Below are 20461 nucleotides of genomic sequence, written 5' to 3' on the forward strand. Positions count from 1 at the left end.
CAAGCCAAGGAGCACCAGGAATCACCAGAAGCTAAGAAGAGACAAGGGGGGGATCTTCACCTAGAGACCAGGGCCCTGCTGACACCCTGATTTCATATTTCTCACCTCCAGAATTGTGAGACAATAAATTTCTGGCTGTTTTAAGCCACTCAGTTTGTGGTACTTTGTTACAGCAACCCTAGGAAACTAATACATACACATATTGCTGGTGATGATATAAAACAGTACAGCCACTTTGGAATACAGTTTGGCATTTCCTCAAAAAGTTTAACATGAAGTTATCATATCATCCAGCATTCCCATTCCTACATATACACCCAAGAGAAATGAAAACACTTGTTCACACATAAACTTGTATACAAATGTTCATAGCCACATGATTCATAGTATCCAAAAAGGGAAATAACCCAAATGTCCACCAACTGAGGAATGAATAAACAAATGAGGTATATCCATCCAATGGAATATCAGTCAGTCATAAAAAGAACTGAAATACTGATACATGCTATAATATACATGAACCTTGAAAACATAATACCGAGTGAAATAAGTCAGACACAAAGTACCATATATAGGAAATACCCAAAACAGGCAAATTTACAGATAGGGGAAATATATTGGTCTTTGCCTAGGGCTGTGGAAGTTGAGAAAACCAGAGAGTGGCTGCTAGTGGGTATGGAATTTCTTTTTGGGGCAATGAAAATGTTCTAAAATTAATTGTGGTAATGGTTGAACAACTCTGTCAATATACTAAAAACCACTAAATTGTACACGGGTGAATTTATACCAAGCAAAATATAAGCAGGTGAATTATATCTCAATAAAGCGGTTATTTTAAAAAGTGGAAAATACCCAAATGTTCCTCAATTAATGAATTTATAAACAAAATGTGGCATATCCATACAATGTAATAGTATTCATCCATAAAAAGGAATGAAGTAGTGATATATGACACAATATCAATGAACCTTGAAAAAGATTTCACTGAATATTTTTTCAAGCTTTCAAGACTAATTGTACAGCTATAACAAAGAGTTATCTTCACATGTGAGCCAAAAAAGATTTAAAGCTCAGGTTCATATGAAAGTTTAAGTGCTCAATAGCGTTTAAAATGATGTATAACCAAAAACCAAAACCACTGCCGTCGAGTCAATTCCGACTAGTAGCAACCCTATAAGGACAGAGTAGAACTGCCCCACAGAGTTGCCACAGAGCGCCTGGCGGATTCAAACTGCCGACCTTTTGTTTAGCAGCCATAGCACTTAACCACTACTCCACCAGGGTTTCCAAAATGATGTATAGAAGAATATTATTTCTCAAAATGATACAATTACAAGTATAAACTCTACTACGATTGTCATACTCAAAATATCACCCCAGAAAACAAAAGTTATATAGTAAAAGAAATACTCACTTGAGTGATAAACATTTTACAAGAAGTCTTTGACCAAAATGTTCTTTGGGTACATCAGGAACACTAAGTCGTTCTATCGGTTCTTCCTACAAATTGACAAATAACACCAAGATGAATGTTCTTATCATCTTTCAACCCTTTATATTTTTAAAAACTTTTTTGCTAATACTTTTAATTCTCACAACTTAACATAGGGAAAAATAACTTATCTATACATACTAGATCATAAGAAGTGTGTTCAACTCACAGAAATTACTCATTAAGAGTAATGTGCTAATATAAAAAGTACAGTTCATTTACAAAAATGATGGCTATATTTCAATTAAGTTTTATTCCTATATTATCATAAGTCTACTACCTATAATCCAGGAGCTCTGGTGGCACAGTGAATTATACCAACCGCTCCTTGGAAAACCTATGGGGCAGTTCTACTCTGTCCTGTAGGGTCACTGTAAGTCGACATCAACTTGATGGCAATGGGTTTGGCTTGGGTATATATAATTTACACTCCTAAAACATCTCTCTTAATAAATCATTATTTGCTTTTTTATATTTTATTATACCTCATCTGGTGATGGATGCAAAGCAAAGAGTTCTTTGTGACGGTTTGATTTCCTTTGGTCATCATTCTGATGGTCTATTTCTTCATTTGGAGTTCGATCAAGTAAATTGGGAAGCAAAGCATCCGGAAGCGAATTTTTCAAGTCAAAAATACTGCAGGCCCAGCTACCTCTTGGAGTATCATCTATCGACACTGAACGTCTTTTAAGGTCATCCTAAAACATTAAATACATTAATTAACTAAAAGAAATTGTTTTAAAATACCTTCTTATAGTCATATTAAAAAAAAAAAGTATTACTTGCTCATCCTGGTAGTTGTTGCCATCTGGAGCTTCATCAGATTCAAAGACCTGTTTTGGCAAACCTTTTTGCCTTTCTTTCTGTTTATCTAATGTATTGGGATTAAATCCTGTTCCAAGTTTGTGATACCTATTCAAAATAAAATAATTAAATAAATCTCAATTTTGAAAAATTCTTTTTTTCAGCATTATTATGTAATAAACCAACTGGTTTTTTTGTTTTGTTTTGTTTTTGCAGTTACCCTGTTTGATTGTGCTTTAGGTGAAAGTTTACATAGCAAATTAGATTCCCGTTCAACAATTCATACAGAAGTTGTTCTGTGACACTGGTTACAATCCCCATAATGTGTCAGCATTCTCAACATTTCTACCCTGACTGCCTCGTTTCCATTCATCCAGTTTCCCCACCCGTCTTGCCTTCTCATCTTTGCTTTCATGTAAATGTGGACCTTTTGGTTTCATATAGTTGATTGTTTATAGGAATACATTCCTCATGGCTGTTACTGTTTATTTTATAGGCCAATCTATTATTTGGCTGAAAGGTGAACTCTGGGAGCAGCTTCAGTTCCAAGTTAAAAAGAGTATCTTAGGGCAATGGTCGGGGAAGGGGGGGGTGGTTCCTCTAGTCTTAAGTCTCTATCAGTCCAGTAACTCTGGTCTTGTTTATGAATTTGAGTTTTGTTCTACATTTTTCTCCTGTTCTAACCAGGATCTTCTACAGTGTCCCTGGTCAGAACAGTCAGTAGTAGGAGCCAGGCACCATCTAGATCTTCTGGTCTCAGGCTAGAAGAGGCTGGGGTTCACATTGGCTATTAGCCCTGTGGACTAAATTTTTCCTTGTGTCTTTGGTTTCTTTCACTTTCCTTTGCTTCAAACAGGAGGAGACCAATAGCTGTATATTAGATGGCCACTCACAAGCTTTTAAGATCCCAGACGCTACTCATGAAACTAGGATATATACATTATCTTTATGACCTAAGTTATACCAATTGACCTAGTTGTCCCATGAGACTACGGTTCTGAGCCCTCAAACCCCATAAATCAATCCCACAAGGTGTTTGGGTGTATCTAGAAAATATTCATAACTGTACCCCCTATGCACTTTATTGTATACATGTATATATATGCAGCACCTATAAACATATACGTATGTTCACAAATATACCTATACGCATGTGCATGTACTCCTATATGCCTTCCCACACCCATACAACATACATAGCTACCACTCATGTATTTTTTGCTTGTTATTGCTGTTGTTGCAAAATTGTATATGTTATAGCATTTACTGTAGTTGTCCTTTATTCTTGCATACTTCTCAGTGTCTTCATTTACCCCGGTCAAGTTATATATTACTTTCCAGTCACCAAAGTTAACAAGTATCTACTATGTAGTAAGTAACTCCCCATCCCTCCCACTCCCATCTCTGGTAACCATCAAAAAACGCTGCTTTCTCTGGCAAAATGGACACAAAAAGGGAGAGTGGAGGGAGAGAGCAGGCTGTCTCATTAGGGGGAGAGTAATTGGGAGTGTGTAGCAAGTTGTATATGGGTTTTTGTGTGAGAGACTGACTTGATTTGTAAACTTTCACTTAAAGCACAATAAAAATTATAAAAAAAAAGTTGCTTTCTGTGTATATGCCTATTCTTGGCTTTTTATAAAAACAGTATCATGCAGTATTTGTCCTTTTGTGTTTATTTCACTCAGAATAATGTCCTCCAGACTCATCCACATTATGTTTCGTAGGCTCATTATGCTTTACTGTTGTGTAGTATTCCATTGTGTGTATGTACAATTTGTTTATCCATTCATCCATTGATGGGCACTTAGTTTGTTTCCATCTTTTTGCTATTGTGAATAATGCTGCAATGAACACAGGCATGCATGTGTCTATTCGTATCACTGTGCTTATATCTCTAGGATATATACCTAGGAATGGGATTGCTGGATCATAAGGTATTTATATTTCTAGCTTTTTGAGGAAGCGTCATACCATTTTCCATAGTGGTTGTACTATTTTATAATCCCACTAACAGTGTACAAGAGTTCCAATCTCCCTACAACCTCGCCAGCATTTGTCATTTTCTGTTTTTTTGATCAGTGCCATTTTTGCAGGGGTGAGATAGTATCTCATTGTAGTTCTGACTGCATCTCTCTAATGGCTAATAATCACAAGCATCTCTTCATGTGTTTGTTAACTCAGTGTTCTCTTTGGTGAAGTTGTCTGTTCATATCCTTTGCCCATTTTTCTTTATTGTTCTTGTTGTTGAGTTGTTGAAGTTTCCTATATATCTTAGAGATTAGACCCTTATCAGATAGATCTCTGCATTATTTCTTTTCATAATAAGGATCCATTCCAACAGAGTATTAACTATGTTACACAGTTAACCAGTGGATTAAGAAAATTTCCACTCAAAGTTCCTTTAATCCCACCAGAGAGCAGATTATAAATTTCCGTAAGTAAATCCTATCCTCTTTCTTTCCATGTAAACCATGTGTATATAATGTAAGTTGTACTTTCTATTCAGAAAGCAAGTTAGTACAAAGAAAATTTGAGAAGTCTGGTTAAGTAATAAAATGAGAGAGCAGATCAAAGAGCAATTACTGTTCACAATTCAACACACTGTGTAGCAAAACTGTGAGAAAATTTTAATTGGGACAAAAACAATTATGATTACCGGAAGATGGTATAGTTCTTGCTATCAGCCAATTAACGAAATAAAAGGATCATTTATCTGATATGATCATTCACATCCTGTCTTGCTGCTAAAGTTACTGAAATAGTAGCTACATGATGTTAACATCATAACATAATCACAAAATAAAAAAATTTTTCTCAGGAAGAGCAAATATAAAGATATTCACTACAGCTACATGAGAGGTATTATTCACAAGTAAATGTTCTAATCTTTCCAAAAATGCTCAAAATGCTTAATTTTTGATGTTGCATATCTAAGCTGCTTTGATAAATAAGAATGTTACATTCTGTCTCCTTTATGTCCTAAAAAATTGACAATATGGAATTCAAGACAGCTGAGAAGAATGATTCATGATCATACTCTTTTTTTTCTATTATCATCCTGTTCTCCAGTCAGTTGTTATAAGGTCCTATATGATTGCCCATCCAATCCCACACCACCATTTATCTGACTTCATCTCTCGGCCTTCTCACTCTCACTTACTCTGCTCCAGCCACAGTGACCTCCTTGTTATTCCCTGAACACTCCCAGCATGTTTCCAATATGAGGCCTTTGGATATACTATTCTACCCTAATACATTCTTTCGTCCAGATATCCATGGGGCTACTTCCTTCAGGGGTCGTTCTGGTTCATCTTATCACTAAGTCTTCTCTGGCTACTCAAATAAAATAAAAAATTTAGCCCTTCCTCTTGGTCCTCCCTGTCCCCCTCACCCCACACTTTATTTTTCTCCATAAAACTTGCCTGCATTGTATCTATTATATGTTTACAAGTGTTTGTTTATTATCTGTTGCCCTCATCACCCACCAGAATGTAAGCTTCATGAGGGCTGGGAATTGGTTTTGTTCACTGCTGTTTCATCTCTGCTAGTCGCCTGGAACATACTAGACTGTTATTATTTGTTGAATAAATAACTCCATGAAGTACTTTCTGTCCCTTTACTCTTCTTTGCTGAACTATGGAAAAATTTCGTAGCTTCATTTTATAGTTCACTGTTTTACTCTTCAACTATACCCACTCCGCCACTAAGCCCATCTCTTCAGTTTTTTTGTATTTTTTCACTGATTAAAATTTTAATTTCCAAAAGTAACTAGTTGATTTTTCTATAGTTAAAATATCCTTTCACATCTCTTTGAGAATATTAATTACACTTATGGATCTTGATCTGTTGCTCAATTAACTGTTTCCTAAATTGTTAATTCTCTTTCAAATCTACTAGTTTTCATCAAATACTTCGCAAATCTAGGTTCTATGCTCGTTTTTGTATTTGTATTCCCCATATCTGTCTGGAAATACTGTATCTGCTCACCCCAGTGCATATCCAGTGGTTATGGGGAAGAGGGAGCTCATGCTGCCAGGAAGAGTCTATCAGTAGCTAGTCTTCTGGGTATAAAAGTTCCCTCTTCCTCCACTGTGTTGTCAACCACCATGGGCACTATCCTATCAGCACAAGTCCCTATAAGTACTGTTCCTAAGAGAGACAGACACCTCTGCTGCCACTGTTGTGCACAAATAGTACAAAGATTTCAAAGCAATCAAATTCCCCCAACAGTTGCCCCAGGCCTCCCTTCCATTGCCTGTATTCACTGTTTCTGAGTTTAAAGCACTTCCGAAGTTTTTGTATAAACCTTATCCTTAGATTATTTTGTACTGTAGCTTTTCTATTTTGTTTCAATCACACCTAACTTCTATCTTTCAGGTACACCTCATAACTTCTTTATCACGGCAGATAATGATCTCTAGTGTCAAAACTAAACCAAACACATGGCCGTCAAGTCGATTCTGACTCACAGCGACCCTACAGGACAGAATAGTACTGCCCCATACAGTAACATCTAGTGTAACAGAATAAAAATATGAGCTTTTAGAATCTGACATCCCTGGGTTCTAATCCTAGCTACTCTACCTTTTGGCTTGAGGGACCTCAGAGAAGTCACTTAACAACTCTTGAAGCTGACCTATCTTATCTGTTGAAACCTGAAATGAGATGAATATAAAGTTATCGATAAAATACCAGGCACATAGTAAGTACCTAATACGTGTTAATTTCCTTACCTCTTACCTAAATCAGATTGGCAACACCATTCTAAAATTAAATAGCAGATACTATGATTCTGAGGTCAATATATTTTGCAACTAACCTCTTTTTATTAAGATTTCTCATTACGGGTTTCCAACATACATGCATAGATGTAAAGACTTTTGAATTATTTGACAGAGTAACACTTTTTTTCAGTAATGTCTAAAATCCGGTTACTGGTATACTTCTCAGAATTGTGAGTTCATAAAAGTATCTCTTCCTTATAAAGAGCAGCAGACTGGGCTTTTATTAGGTGACACTAAAACTGAAAAGCGTGTCAGCAGTATCCCCCAGAGTGATGCTCAGCACAATATTAAACCCAGTGAAACAAGACAGAAGCCATAGGACAAAACAATAAGCAATGGATACATCACTGTTGCTCTTGGTGTTCAGCAGATTACTTTCTCTGTGAAACCTATAATGTCGTAACAGAATTCTTCACTACTCTAGTTCTTACGTTTCCTTTAGAAAAATAAAATAAGGTTGAAAAATGTCAGTATGAAGACCCTTCTTCAATAGGCAAATTAATAGAGAAGAAGTAGTTTTACTTCAAACACAGTCCATTGGAAAAATAAATTTTACGGTAGAACAAAACATTATTTTTTATAAATATTTAGCTGATATAATCTACAGGTCCTGTAAATATTTAGTTAGTTAATAACAGGCAAACAGCTTGATCCGGAAAATCGGCTATTAAATTTAACAACTGAAGTTTCACTAAACTATTCCTTTGAGAAAACATAAATTATTTACCAATAAAAACCAAACAAACTTGTTGCCATCAAGTCAATTATATCCACCCCTAATTCCCTAAAAAGAATTTAGACCACAAAATCATTATCGTCACATACCATTCATTATTAATGATCTATGATAATACAGAAATACTATTCCCACAAACCTAATATTCAATAGAAAAAGTAAGTAAAAGTAATTATGGAACTCATAAGGAGAAAATGTCTATATACAAAAGTCTTTTGTTTTTGCTTCTTGAATTTTTTTTTTTTTTAATAAATTTTCAGGTTTCTATTATTAATCTGGGAAACCCTGGTGGTATAGTGGTTAAGTGCTATGGGTGCTAACCAAAAGGTCGGCAGTTTGAATTCACCAGGCGCTCCTTGGAAACTCTATAGTGCAGTTCTACTCTGTCCTACAGGGTCGCTATGAATCAGAATCGACTCAACAGCACTGGGTTTGGTTTTTGGTTTTTATTATTAATCTGTGGAAACCCTGGTGGCATAGTGGTTAAGAGCTATGGCTGCTAACCAAAAAGGCCAGCAGTTTGAATCCACCAGGTGCTCCTTGGAAACCCTGTGGGGCACTTCTACTCTGTCCTATGGAGTTGCTATGAGTTGAAATCCACTCAACAGCAATGGGTTTGATTTGGATTATTAATCCATAGGGTCACTATGAGCTGGAATCTGCTCGACAGCAAAAGGCACTATTAATTCTACCTCAATCCATTTATGAATCCTACTCAGTATTTTTTAAATATTATAATAAACATATAACTTACTTCCTGATCACAATTGCCCAGTCTTCACTGTAACTTCTTATACAATCTCTAACATGTGGATCCATTTCACTATTTTAAAAGAGAGAATATATTAGTAATTTACAGAAACAGCATTGATGTTTGTGATTCTGACTGTTGGAGCTCTTGTTCCTGTCTTAGGAAACGACACTACCACAAAAAATAGGATCTAAATAAAATGGTGGAATGTAGCCTTTCTATTAAAAAAAAAAAAATTTACTTACCCTAAAACCAAAAATAGGTAAATGTCTCCTTACCTTTCTTCTGGTACAGCTGAAACAAGGGTTCTGCAATCCCTAGGGCTATAAACAACTTCAACATCATCGGGAGGAAATTCAATCAAATCCCTCAAAGGCCCAGAATCGACAGCTAAAGGATGAGTAATGAGGTAATCTTCCAAATCCACTGGATCCACTGCTTCAGTAAGGGGCACCTTTACAAAAGGGGTAGGGGAAGGGGCATGAGAGGTGGATGGAAAGAAAGAGGTAGATATAAGAATTTTAAAACTTTGAGTGGTGAAAAGTTATTATTTTTTTAAAGATAATATGTTTTAACCTAGGTCTTTCAAAAATTGCAACAGATACCCTGTCAGATGCACTGAAAAAACTATAAAGTGTTGGCCTTCTTACACTCCTTTATGCTTTTGGTCATACTCTCTTTAAACTTATTGTTTAGACTTGTCTCATGCCTCTCAGATAAAACCAGTGATGATAATTAACGATTTTACAATACTTTACACTTTACAAAATGCTCACTGAAAGATTTTTCTTTTCTATATCTTTGGGATTTTCATTGCTGAATTTCTGAACAGTGTTTTTACTTTATTTGTGGTTATTTTAATTATCCTATTAAAACTGCATAACCAGATTATAGTAGGCTAAAAAATTCTCCTCCAAAGAATATCCACATCCTAATCTCTTTTTTTTTTTAATCTCTGAAACCTGTGAATGTTACTTTATATGTAAGAAAAAAAAAAGGGGGGTCCTTACGGATGTGACTAAAGATCTTAAAATGGGAACATTATCTGGGTGTGCCCTAAATAAAATCACATGTATTCTTAAAAGAAGCCAGAGAGAGATTTGGTTCATACACACAGAAGAAAAGGCCACATGAAGATAGAGCAGAGACTGATTTGAAGATGCTGGCATAGAAGACAGGAGTGATGTGGCCACAAGCCAAGGAACGCTGGCAGCCACCAGCAAGAAAGGAATTCCCCCATGGAGCCTCCAAACAGTACAATCTGGCCAACACCACACTTTGACTTCAACCAGTGATACTGATTTAAGACTTCTGGCCTTCAGAGCTGTGAGAGGATACATTTCTATTGTTTTAGGCCACCCAGTTTGTGGTAATTTGGTACAGCAACCACAGGAAACTAATACATAGACCCTATGAAAAATATCTATTTGCGAAGACAGAAGATTCATGGCATTCCTTAGCCAAGCTGAAAATATACTTTTCAATAAGATACAATATTTTTTGTCAAATCCAAGTAAGAAGAAATATTCAGGCAAAATTATGAAGGATATATAACAAATCTGCAGTTGTGGACCAATGAAAATAAGAGCTTGTTACTTCTCAAGATGTTCAAATAGGTTAAAAACACTAAGATCTGCCTCTGTATAGGTTGTGTGTTTGGACTGAACAACCAGTAAAAGATAGGAAAACAACATTATAAACATATTTAAAAAAAACAATGGATGCACAGCACATCATAAACATTCAAAAGATATTGCTATTATTGTTACCATTATCATGTTATATCATTTAAACCTCCCCAAAATCCTGAAAGTTAGGTATTAATATTATTTCAATTCTACAAATAAAGTTATTCGTGCTCAAAAAAGTTAGGAAACTTCTGAAAATAAAAGTCACAAAATGGTACAGCAGAAATTAGAAATTGGATCTTTAAACTCTAAAATCTATGATTTTTTTTTTATAAGCATTCTATCTTACCGATCCTATTAAGTGCACATTACACTATCATGGTGTCCATAATAGAGGGGAATAAAGTAGTCTAATAGGAAAAGGTAAGTATTTTTCACCCAATGTTGCCAGAAAAACTGGCTATCGTTATGGAAAGATAATGAACCTCAATTCATAAATCACAATATATACAAAAATTAATTTGAGATGCATCACAGAAATAAACATAAGCGCTAAAACTTCTAGAATATAAAAAAACTTGGAAACAGGCAACGGTTTCTTAGATATGACTCATTAAGGGTTAATCATAAATGAAAAAATCGATACATCAAAAGACACTCATGAGAAAAAAATACAAATAAATCAAGAAAAAGAAAAGTTATCCAGATTGGAAAAGAAGTAAAATTATCTCTATCCTCAGATGATGTGATCCTATATAGAGAAAACCCCATAAGAGTCCACAAGAAAACTTCTAGAGCTAATAGAGGAATTTAGCAAAGTTGCAGGGTACAAGGTTAACAAACAAGTATCAGTTGGGTTTCTATATACCGCAATGAAAAATCTGATAGGAAAAGTACGGGAAAAAATTCCATTCATAATAGCATCTACGAGAATAAAATAACTAGGAATAAATCTAACGAGGGATGTGAAGGACTTCTACAATGAAAACTTTAAAACACTGCTGAAAAAGATTAAAGAAGATTTAAATATATGGAAAGATATTCCATGTTCATGGATCAGGAAGACTTAATATTGTTAAGATGTCAATACTACCTGAAGTGATCTAAAGATTCAACGAAATCTCGATCAAAATTCCAACAGCTTTCTTAACAGAAATAGAAAAACTAATCATTAACTTTATATGGAATGGCAAGAAGCCCCATGTAGTTAAAGTGATGTTGAAAGAGAAGAACAAAGTAAGAGGACTCACATTTCCTGATTTTAAAACATACCGTATGGCGAAAGTAATGAAAACAGCCTGGTACTGCTGTAACAATAAACACAGACCAATGGAATAGAATTGAGAGTCCAGAAATAAATCTACACATCTTTGGTCAATTGATATTTGACAAGGGTGCTAAGTCCATTCAATGGGAAAAAAAGAGTTCTCCAATAAATGGTACTGAGAAAACTGGATTTCCACACACAGAAAAATGAAAAAGGACCCGTGCCTCACACCAGGCACAAAAACAAATTCAAACTGGATTAAAGACCTCAATGTACAAACTAAAACCATAAAAGTCTTAGAAGAGCAAGCAGAAGCAGCACTGTCAGGCCTCACTGTCAACAATGGATTATCTAACATAAAAACAAAAGCACATAATAAAAGGAATCTCATAAAAATTAAAAGCTTTTGTTCCTCAAAATATTCTACAAAAAAAGTGAAAACACAAGCTGACTGAGAGATTATCTTTGGAAACGATATATCCAACAAGAATCTAATAACCAAAATATATATAAAATTTCAACAACTTAACAACAAAAAGACAATCCAATAATAAAATGGGCAAAGGACTTGAACAGACATTTTACCAAAAAGGACATTCAAATGTCCACCACACACATGAAAAGATGCTCAGCATCATTAGCTATCAGAGAGATGCAAATAAGACCACAACAAAATATCATTTCACTCCCACAAGGATGGCTAAGGAGCCCTGGTGGCACAGTGGTTAAGAGCATAGTTGCCAAGCAAAAGGTCAGCAGTTTGAATCCACCAGCTGCTCCTTGGAAAACCTATGGGGCAGTGCTATGAGTCAGAATCAACTTGAAAGTGACAGGTTTGGGTTTCTTTTTTTTTGGTTTTAGGATGGCTAAGATTAAAAAAATAAAATAACAAATGTTGGCGAGGATATGGGGAAATTGGAACCCTTATCCATTGCTGGTGTGGAAGGCAAAATGATATCGGCATTACAGAAAACACTATGGCAATGCCTCAAAAAAACTAAAAACAGAACTACCACATGGCACAGCAATTACACTCCTAGGCATATACCCAAAAGACTTGAAAGCAGAGACTCAAAAAAGAGATTTGTACACCAATATTCACTGCAGCATTATTCACAATAGCCAAAAGGTAGAAACAACCTAAACGCCCATCAACAGACGAATAGATAAACAAAATGTGGTACATATATACAATGGAATACTACTCAGCCAGTAGGAGAAATGAAGTCTTGATACATGCTACATGCTACGATATGAATGGAACAGGAAGACATTCTTACCCTGTCCTACAGGGTTGACTCAATGGCAACAGGTTTGGAGTTCGATTTGGAAGACATTACGCTAAACAAAATAAGCCATTCACAAATGGGAAAATACTGCATGACCTCATTTATATATAAAGATAAGAAAAGGCAAATATATAGGGACCAAATTTTATTAGTAAGTTACCAGGGATAGAAGGGAGGCGGGAAAGAGGGATTAACAGTGATGGAAAAATTAACTTTGCTGACTTGTGGGACATATGATATCCCAACTATATTTTATGCCTCTGGAGTTCTTTGCTAAGTAAGTAGCCGGATTTTAACACATTTGGCCTCAAGGCAGGAGCCCTTTGAAATGCATGAAACTTAATACTGAGTTGGAGCCTCGTTTTTTGTGTAGCTTGAGCATTGTCTTAGGTAATGTCTCCTGGGTGTGTGGATTTTCTTAACTTTTCACAGGCTTGCTTTTATTTCTGTGAGATACACCTCCTCACTAAAAATGTTTCCCAGTGACCATGTTCTCGTTAGAATGTACTTATCACAAGAGTAAGCCGTTCCCAGTCTTCATTCAGTCATAGTGGCCATTTTCTCCCTGGCACCATTCACTGTTCCCAGGTGCTACTGGCTCCCTGCGTTTCTAGCTTTTGAACAGTGAATAACGCCTTTGCCATAAGGAATAATGCATTGCAGTGGTACTTTTCAAGAGACTCGAACTCCTATAAGTTATTCTTACCCTGTAGTCAATCTTAAGGCCCCATCATTGCTACAGGTGGAATGCACCGCTGTGAACAGTTGTACAGCATTCCAAGCAGCTCTTTCTGCTCCCTAGCTGTCAATACTGCTTTTGTTATAATAAAGATTACATAGTAGTGGTAATTTGCCTGAGATTCAAACTCCTTTTGTTTTATTTATTTAGCCTGTCAGTACTGCTTTTGGAGTAATGAGGAATACATAGGAGTGGTAATTATCCTAAGATTCAAATTCTTTTAGTTTTATTTGGCCTGTCAGTATTGCTTTTGCAGTAAATGAAGGATGCATTGTAGTGATAATTTTCCTGAAATAAAAAATCCTTTTGCTTTATTTATTTGGGCTCTAAGTACTGCTTCTGCAGTAAGGAAGAATGCACTGTACCATGTTTTGAAAAGTTTCATGAAAAATAATAAAAAGACTAAGAAGAAGGAAACTAGAATATAACGCATGTGCAGTCATTGCCAGGTGCTTTCATGTTTTACCCTGTGTTTTGCAAATTTTCAAGAAATAAAAAAAAAAAATTGTATCATTGACTCATATTCGTAGGAGTTACTACATCTAGCATCCACTGGGACAACTGGATTCCCAGAAAATTGGTATCAAAAAACATAACTCAAAACAAAAATTCTGAACTGGTCCTTTAATTGGCATGCCTTCCATTAGCGAAAATACATAGTATCAACAAAAAAATTTAAAGGAGAAAATAACTGGGTCTTCAAAGGGTTAAGGGTAGGGTTGCACAGCTGATTATTGTGATTGCTCTCAGTAAGTTGTACACCTGTAAAAAGCTGAACTGGCAAAAGTTCTGTGATAGATATGCTAACAACAACAATAATAAAAAAAAAAAAGAGTAGCTGCTAAAGCTGCTCATGTACAACCAAACACTTCCCAGAATCTGATTCCTTAGTTTGGAGGATAGGGTCATGGTTTCAAGAGACATTCCAGTTAACTGGCCTAATAATGTGTTCAGGGCTTCTGTTCTACCTCTTATTTTGTTGCATAGTTCCTGGGGTCTAAAACCTTGCAAACGGCCATTCAAGGCACAACAACTGGCTCTATTCACTTGGGGCAACAGAGGAAGAAGAGTCAGGAACAGGAGGAAGATACGGAATGTCTGGTTAATTGCCTCCGTAAACAACTGCCTCCTTTGCCATGAGACCAGAAAAACTGGATGGTGCCCAGCTACCACTACTGAACATTTTGTTCAAAGATTTCATGGAAGAATCCTGATCAAAAAGGGGAAAATGTAGAACATAATTTCAAATTCTCATGGACTCTAGCCATGGAGGGTGGATGAACCCCTGAAACTACTGCGGAGAGATAATCTTTAAACCTTAAACCAAAAATATCCCCCGAAGTCACCTTAAAACTGAACAATACTTTAGTTTAACTAGTAAAAAAAAAAAAGCCTGCCTTGAGCATCATGCTTTTTTAAGAACTACCTACAAGCCATTATCTATATGGGATCAAACTGACAACAGCAACTGGAAAGATTAGATAGGAACCTTAGGGGACAGTATGTTAACAAGGGAAGAACAACTCTGAAAAGGAGGGTGAGAATGGTTACACAACTCAAAGAATGTAATCAATGTCATTAAATTGTACATGTAGAAACTGCTGAACTGGTGTATGTTTTGCTGTGTATCTTCCCAATGACAACAAAATAAATAAAATTTAGAAAAAAAAAGTAATAAATACGCAAGCTACCCTAAAAGTACATATTCATAAAACATACATTTGACAAGGACTGATACTTAGCATATATAAAGAAGTCCCATATCTCAATAATAAAAAAACAACACACCCTCAAATAATGGACAAAAAAAATTGACTAGATTATTTCACAAAGGAAGATATATAATAAACTATAAGGACGTGAAAAAGTACTCAACATCAAAAGTTATCAGGAGTACTTTCACTTCTGGAAAAATAGGGCAAACATATTTTTCCCTATTTTCCCAATAAGGATGAATAAAAATACCAAATATTATTATAAAACATACAAAAGAAGATTCCGAAAGGTGAAGATTTGAAAAAGGCAGACCAGGTAGGGACCTCCGGACTCAAAGAATGATATGGTAGTAAGTTCCCTGGATTTTCTTTTTACCTCATATATCCCTGACTTGGAGCTAGAGAAGCCTACAACCTAGACATGCCTAAGGGTACAGGCAAAAAAAAAAGTCCCAACAAAAGCCTGTTCTCCCCAGCTTAAGAACCAGGTAAAGGTCAGCCTAGTAAGACAGAAAGCTTTTAGACAATAACTGGGAAGAGGGAAACACCTAGATCTGTGGCCAGCAGGTCAGAAGTAAGGGTGTCAAGTGAACTTCCAAACTTCTGGCTGGTGTCTGCCTATCTGACAGTCTGAAGGATGGTGTCCTTTTACCTTGTGAGATCTGACCTAGTTCCAGGTAGCTAAAGACAAAGAAAGAAGTGCCACATGGGCAGCTGGCATCTGAAGTCTTGGGCTGAAAGACAGTGTCCTTCTAACCTCTGAGATCTGACCTAGCTTTGGGTGCATAGGGTCAGAGAAAGAAGTACCGCATGGGCGGCTGGTGTCAGAGAAATGAAAAGTGGAGATTTGTTATATCCTTATAGTTGAGGACAGAATTGTGAGATTCTGGCATTCCCACATGGCACGGTTGGTGGTAGAAGTGGGATTTACTAAGACATACAACTAGTATCTAGGATATATGAAGAAAAATCAAAACTCAACAGTAAAAAAAAACCAAATTAGAAAATGGGCAAAAGACGTGAACAGATATTTCACCAAAGAGAATATATAAAACGCAAATAAGTATGTGAAAAGATGGTTAGCATCATTTGCCATTAGGAAAATATAAGTTAAAACCATAACGAGTTATTACTACATAACCATGAAAGTGTAAGAGTGGGATAGTTTAAATTTAAAAAAAAAAAAAAGAAGCTAGTGAAATTGAAAAAAAGAAAAACAAAACCTTGACCACTCACACATTCATGGTGGGAATGTAAAATTGTACAGCCATTTTGGAAAACAGTTTGACAGTTCCTTAAAAAATGAACTAAACATAAAACTACTAAATGGCGTGCCTAATTGCCTCAGTGAACAACTGCCTCCTTTTGCCATGAAACATGAAGAACCAGATGGTGCCCAGCTAAGATTACTGAACATTTTCATCAAAAATTCTATAGGAGAATCCTGATCAAAAGGGAGATTACGTGGAACAAAACTTCAGATTATCATGGAATCTAGACTCTTTGGAACCATAGAGGCTGGATGACACCCTCACCACCCAAAAAAAACTACCGCCCTGAGGAAATCTTTAAACTTTAAACCAAAACTATCCCCTGAAGTCATCTTTAAGCCAAACAACAGTTTAGCTTAGTGAGAAAAGAACACCTGCCTTGAACATTGTGCCCTTTTAAAGAATTATCTGTATGTGATCAAACAGACAACAGCAACTCAAAAGGTTATATAAGAAGCTTAGGCAGCAGTTATTTGTGTTAATGATAGTGAAAATACTTGGAAGAGATATCAAGAAAGGTGGCACAACTTTAAGAATGTAACCAATGTCAATGAACTGCACATGCAGAAATTGTTGAATTGGTGTATGTCCTGTTGTGTATATTTACACCAAAAAAAAAAACTAAAAAGAATGCATTTTAACAAGATCCCCATATGACTCAGATGCATATGAAAGTTGGGGGGTGGGGGGGAATAAGCTACTAAATGACCAAAAAATTACAATTGTAGACATTTACTCACAGAATGAAAACCTGTAAACAAATGTTCATAGGATCTTTATTCATAATAGCCAAAAACTCAAAACTAATCCAGATGTCTTTCAACAAGTGAATACTTAAAACTGTGATACATCCATGCCACTGAATACTCAATAATAAAAAGAGTAAACTATAGCTAGACATAACAACTGAATGAATCTCCATAGAATTATTTTGGGTGGAAAAAGCCAATTCCAAAGGGTTATGCACTGCATGACTCTATTCATAAAACACTCTTAAGATGACAAAATTATACAAGTGAAGTACAGATCAGTAGTTGCTAAGGCTTAAGGAAGTAGCCCTGGTGGCACAAAAGTTAAGAGCTCAGCTGCTAACTGAAAGACTGGCAGTTCAAATCCACCCAGCAGTTCTGTGAGAAAAAGACCTGGAGATCTACTTCCATAAAGATTACATCCAGGAAAATAATATCGGGCAGTTGTACTCTGTCACATGGAGTCACCATGAGTCAGAACCACCTCAATGGCACCCAACAACAATAACAGAGGCTAAGGACTGGGATGGATATGGGGGTGGGGAGGAAGAAAGTGTATACTGTTATAAAAGGGAACGGTAAGGGACCTCTGTGTAACAGAATTATTCTTTCTTGACTGTGTCAACATTCCTGGTTATAATAATGAAATACAGTTTAGGAGGAGGTTACCACTGGAACAACTGAGTAAAAAGAACACAAGCTTTCTCTGGTTATTTCTTATAACTGTATGTAAATCTACAATATCTCAAATTAAAATGATTAATTTTTTTAAAAGAAAGGAAGCAGAAAAAGTCAGCAGAGAGATACAAATTGAATCCACAATAAGATACATCTACACACTGAAAAGAATAGCTAAAACTAAATATACATTGTCCACACCAGATATTGGATAAGGATATGGAACAACAGGAACTCTCATACACTGCTGATGGGAGCATGCAAAGAATGAATCTACACATCCAGGAAGCTCAACAAACTCCAAGCAGGAGAACTCAAAGAGATCTACACCAAGACAGATTTTAACTGAAAAGTCAAAAACCAAAGACAAAGAGAATCTTGAAAGCAGCAAGAGAAGCAACTAGCCATATACAAGGGATTCTCAACAAGATTAACAGATGATTTTATCTCAGAAACCATGGAGGCCAAAAGGAATGAAAAGGCAGTGAGATGATTTAAAGTGCTGAAAAAAATCTGTCAACAAAAATTCTATGTCCTAATATTGTATAAGACCACTCTTATAAGATCTTGAGAAATAGTTTAAACTGAGAAGAAAACATTCTTTTGTGGTTATGAGAGAGGGGAGGGAGGGAGGGTAGGACAGGGGTATTTACTAATTAGATAATAGATAAGAACTACTTTAGGTGAAGGGAAGGACAACACTCAGTACAGGGGAGGTCAGCACAACTGGACTAACCCAAAAGCAAAGAAGTATCCTGGATAAACTGAATGCTTCGAAGGTCACCGAAGCAGGGGCAGGGGTTTGGGGACCATGGTTTCAGGGGACATCTAAGTCAATTGGGAAAATAAAATCTATTAAGAAAACATTCTGCACCCCACTTTGAAGAGTGGCACCTGGGGTCTTAAACACTAGCAAGCGGCCATCTAAGATGCATCAATGAGTCTCAACCCACCTGGATCAAAGGAGAATGAAAAACACCAAGGACACAAGGTAATTACGACCCCAATAGACAGAAAGGGCTACGTGAACTAGAGACCACATCATCCTGAGACCAGAAGAACTAGATGGTGGTACCCGGCCACAACCAGTGACTGCCCTGACAGGGAACACAACAGAGATCCCCTGAGGAAGCAGGAGAACAGTGGAATGCAGACCCCAAATTCTCATAAAAAGACCAGACTTAATGGTCTGACTGAAGCTAGAAGGACCCCGGCAGTCATGGTCCCCAAACCTTCTGTAGGCCCAGGACAGGAACCATTCCTGAAGCCAACACGTCATACATGGATTGGACTGGACCATGGGTTGGAGAGAGATGATGAGTGAGCTACTTCCATCAGGTGGACACTTCAGACTATGTTGGCATCTGCTGTCAGGAGGGAAGATGGGAGAGTAGAGCTGGTTAGAAACTGGCAAAATGGTCACAAAAAGAGAGACTGGAAGGAGGGAGCCGGCTGTCTCATTGGGGGGAGAGTAATTGGGAGTAGGTAGTAAGGTGTATGTAAGTTTATATGTGAGAGACTGACTTGATTTGTAAACTTTCACTTAAAGCACAATAAAAATTATTAAAAAAAAAAAAATTCTATGTCCTGCAAAACTATCCTTCGAATATGAAGGAGAAATTTAAAAATTACCAGGTAGAAACTGAGGGAGTTCATCACTAGTAGACCTGCCTTACGAGAAATGCTAAAGGGAATCCTTCAGGCTGAAACAAAAAGGACAGTAGACGGTAATTTGAAGCCATACAAAGAAATAAAAATCAATGATAAAGGTAACTACATCTGCAAATATAAAAGCCAGTATTGTTATACTGTTGGCATGTAACTTCTCTTTTTGTTTCTCACATGATTTAAAATACAAATGCATATAACAATAATTACAAATCTGTGTTAACAGGCACACAATGTATAAAAATGTCATTTGTGAAAACAAGAACATCAAGGCGGGGAAGCAGAGTTGGTTAAAAACCAAAACCAAGCTGTTGCAATTGAGTCAATTCTGACTCATAGCGACTCTAGAGGACACAGCAGAACTGCCCCATAGGGTTTCCAAGGAGCGTCTAGTGGATTCAAACTGACGACCTTTTGGTTAGCAGCTGTAGCTCTTAACCACTATGTCACCAGGGTTTCCAAAGTTGATAAGGAGTAGTTAATTTCTGCTATTGGAACTAAGCTGTTATCAATCAAATTGTTGTTGCTGTTGTTAGGTACCATCAAGCTGGTTCCAACTCATAGTACAACAGTGCAAAACACTGCCTGGTCCTGCACCATCCTCACAATCATTGCTATGTTTGATCCCATTGTTGCAGCCACTGTTTCAATCCATCTCATTGAGAGTCTTCCTCGTTTTCACTGACCCTATACTTTACCAAGTATGATGTCCTTCTCCAGGGACTGTTCCCTCCTGATAACATGTACAAAATACATGAGACAAAGTCTCACCATCCTTGCTTCTAAGGAGCTTTCCAGCTGTACTTCTTCCAAGACAGCTTTGTTTGTTCTTCTGGCAGTCGGTGGTATATTCAAGAATCTTCGCCAATACCGTAATTCAAAGGTATCAA

General features: G+C 36.5%; 1 protein-coding gene across 4 annotated transcripts in view; it reads right to left on the minus strand.

The window, feature by feature from the left end:
• Positions 1-20461, minus strand: part of DOCK7 (dedicator of cytokinesis 7) — a 271583-nt gene that overhangs the window by 214592 nt on the left and 36530 nt on the right. For all 4 annotated transcript variants that reach the window (XM_049879451.1, XM_049879447.1, XM_049879449.1 and 1 more), the window contains exons 3-7: positions 8846-9021; positions 8571-8639; positions 2275-2404; positions 1978-2190; positions 1415-1500 (exon numbers count right to left, since the gene is read on the minus strand). In XM_049879451.1, the coding sequence (XP_049735408.1) occupies positions 1415-1500; positions 1978-2190; positions 2275-2404; positions 8571-8639; positions 8846-9021 (674 nt within the window). The remainder of the gene's footprint in view (positions 1-1414; positions 1501-1977; positions 2191-2274; positions 2405-8570; positions 8640-8845; positions 9022-20461) is intronic.

The sequence above is a fragment of the Elephas maximus genome, chromosome 3, assembly GCF_024166365.1.
Source record: "Elephas maximus indicus isolate mEleMax1 chromosome 3, mEleMax1 primary haplotype, whole genome shotgun sequence".
NCBI lineage: Eukaryota > Metazoa > Chordata > Mammalia > Proboscidea > Elephantidae > Elephas > Elephas maximus.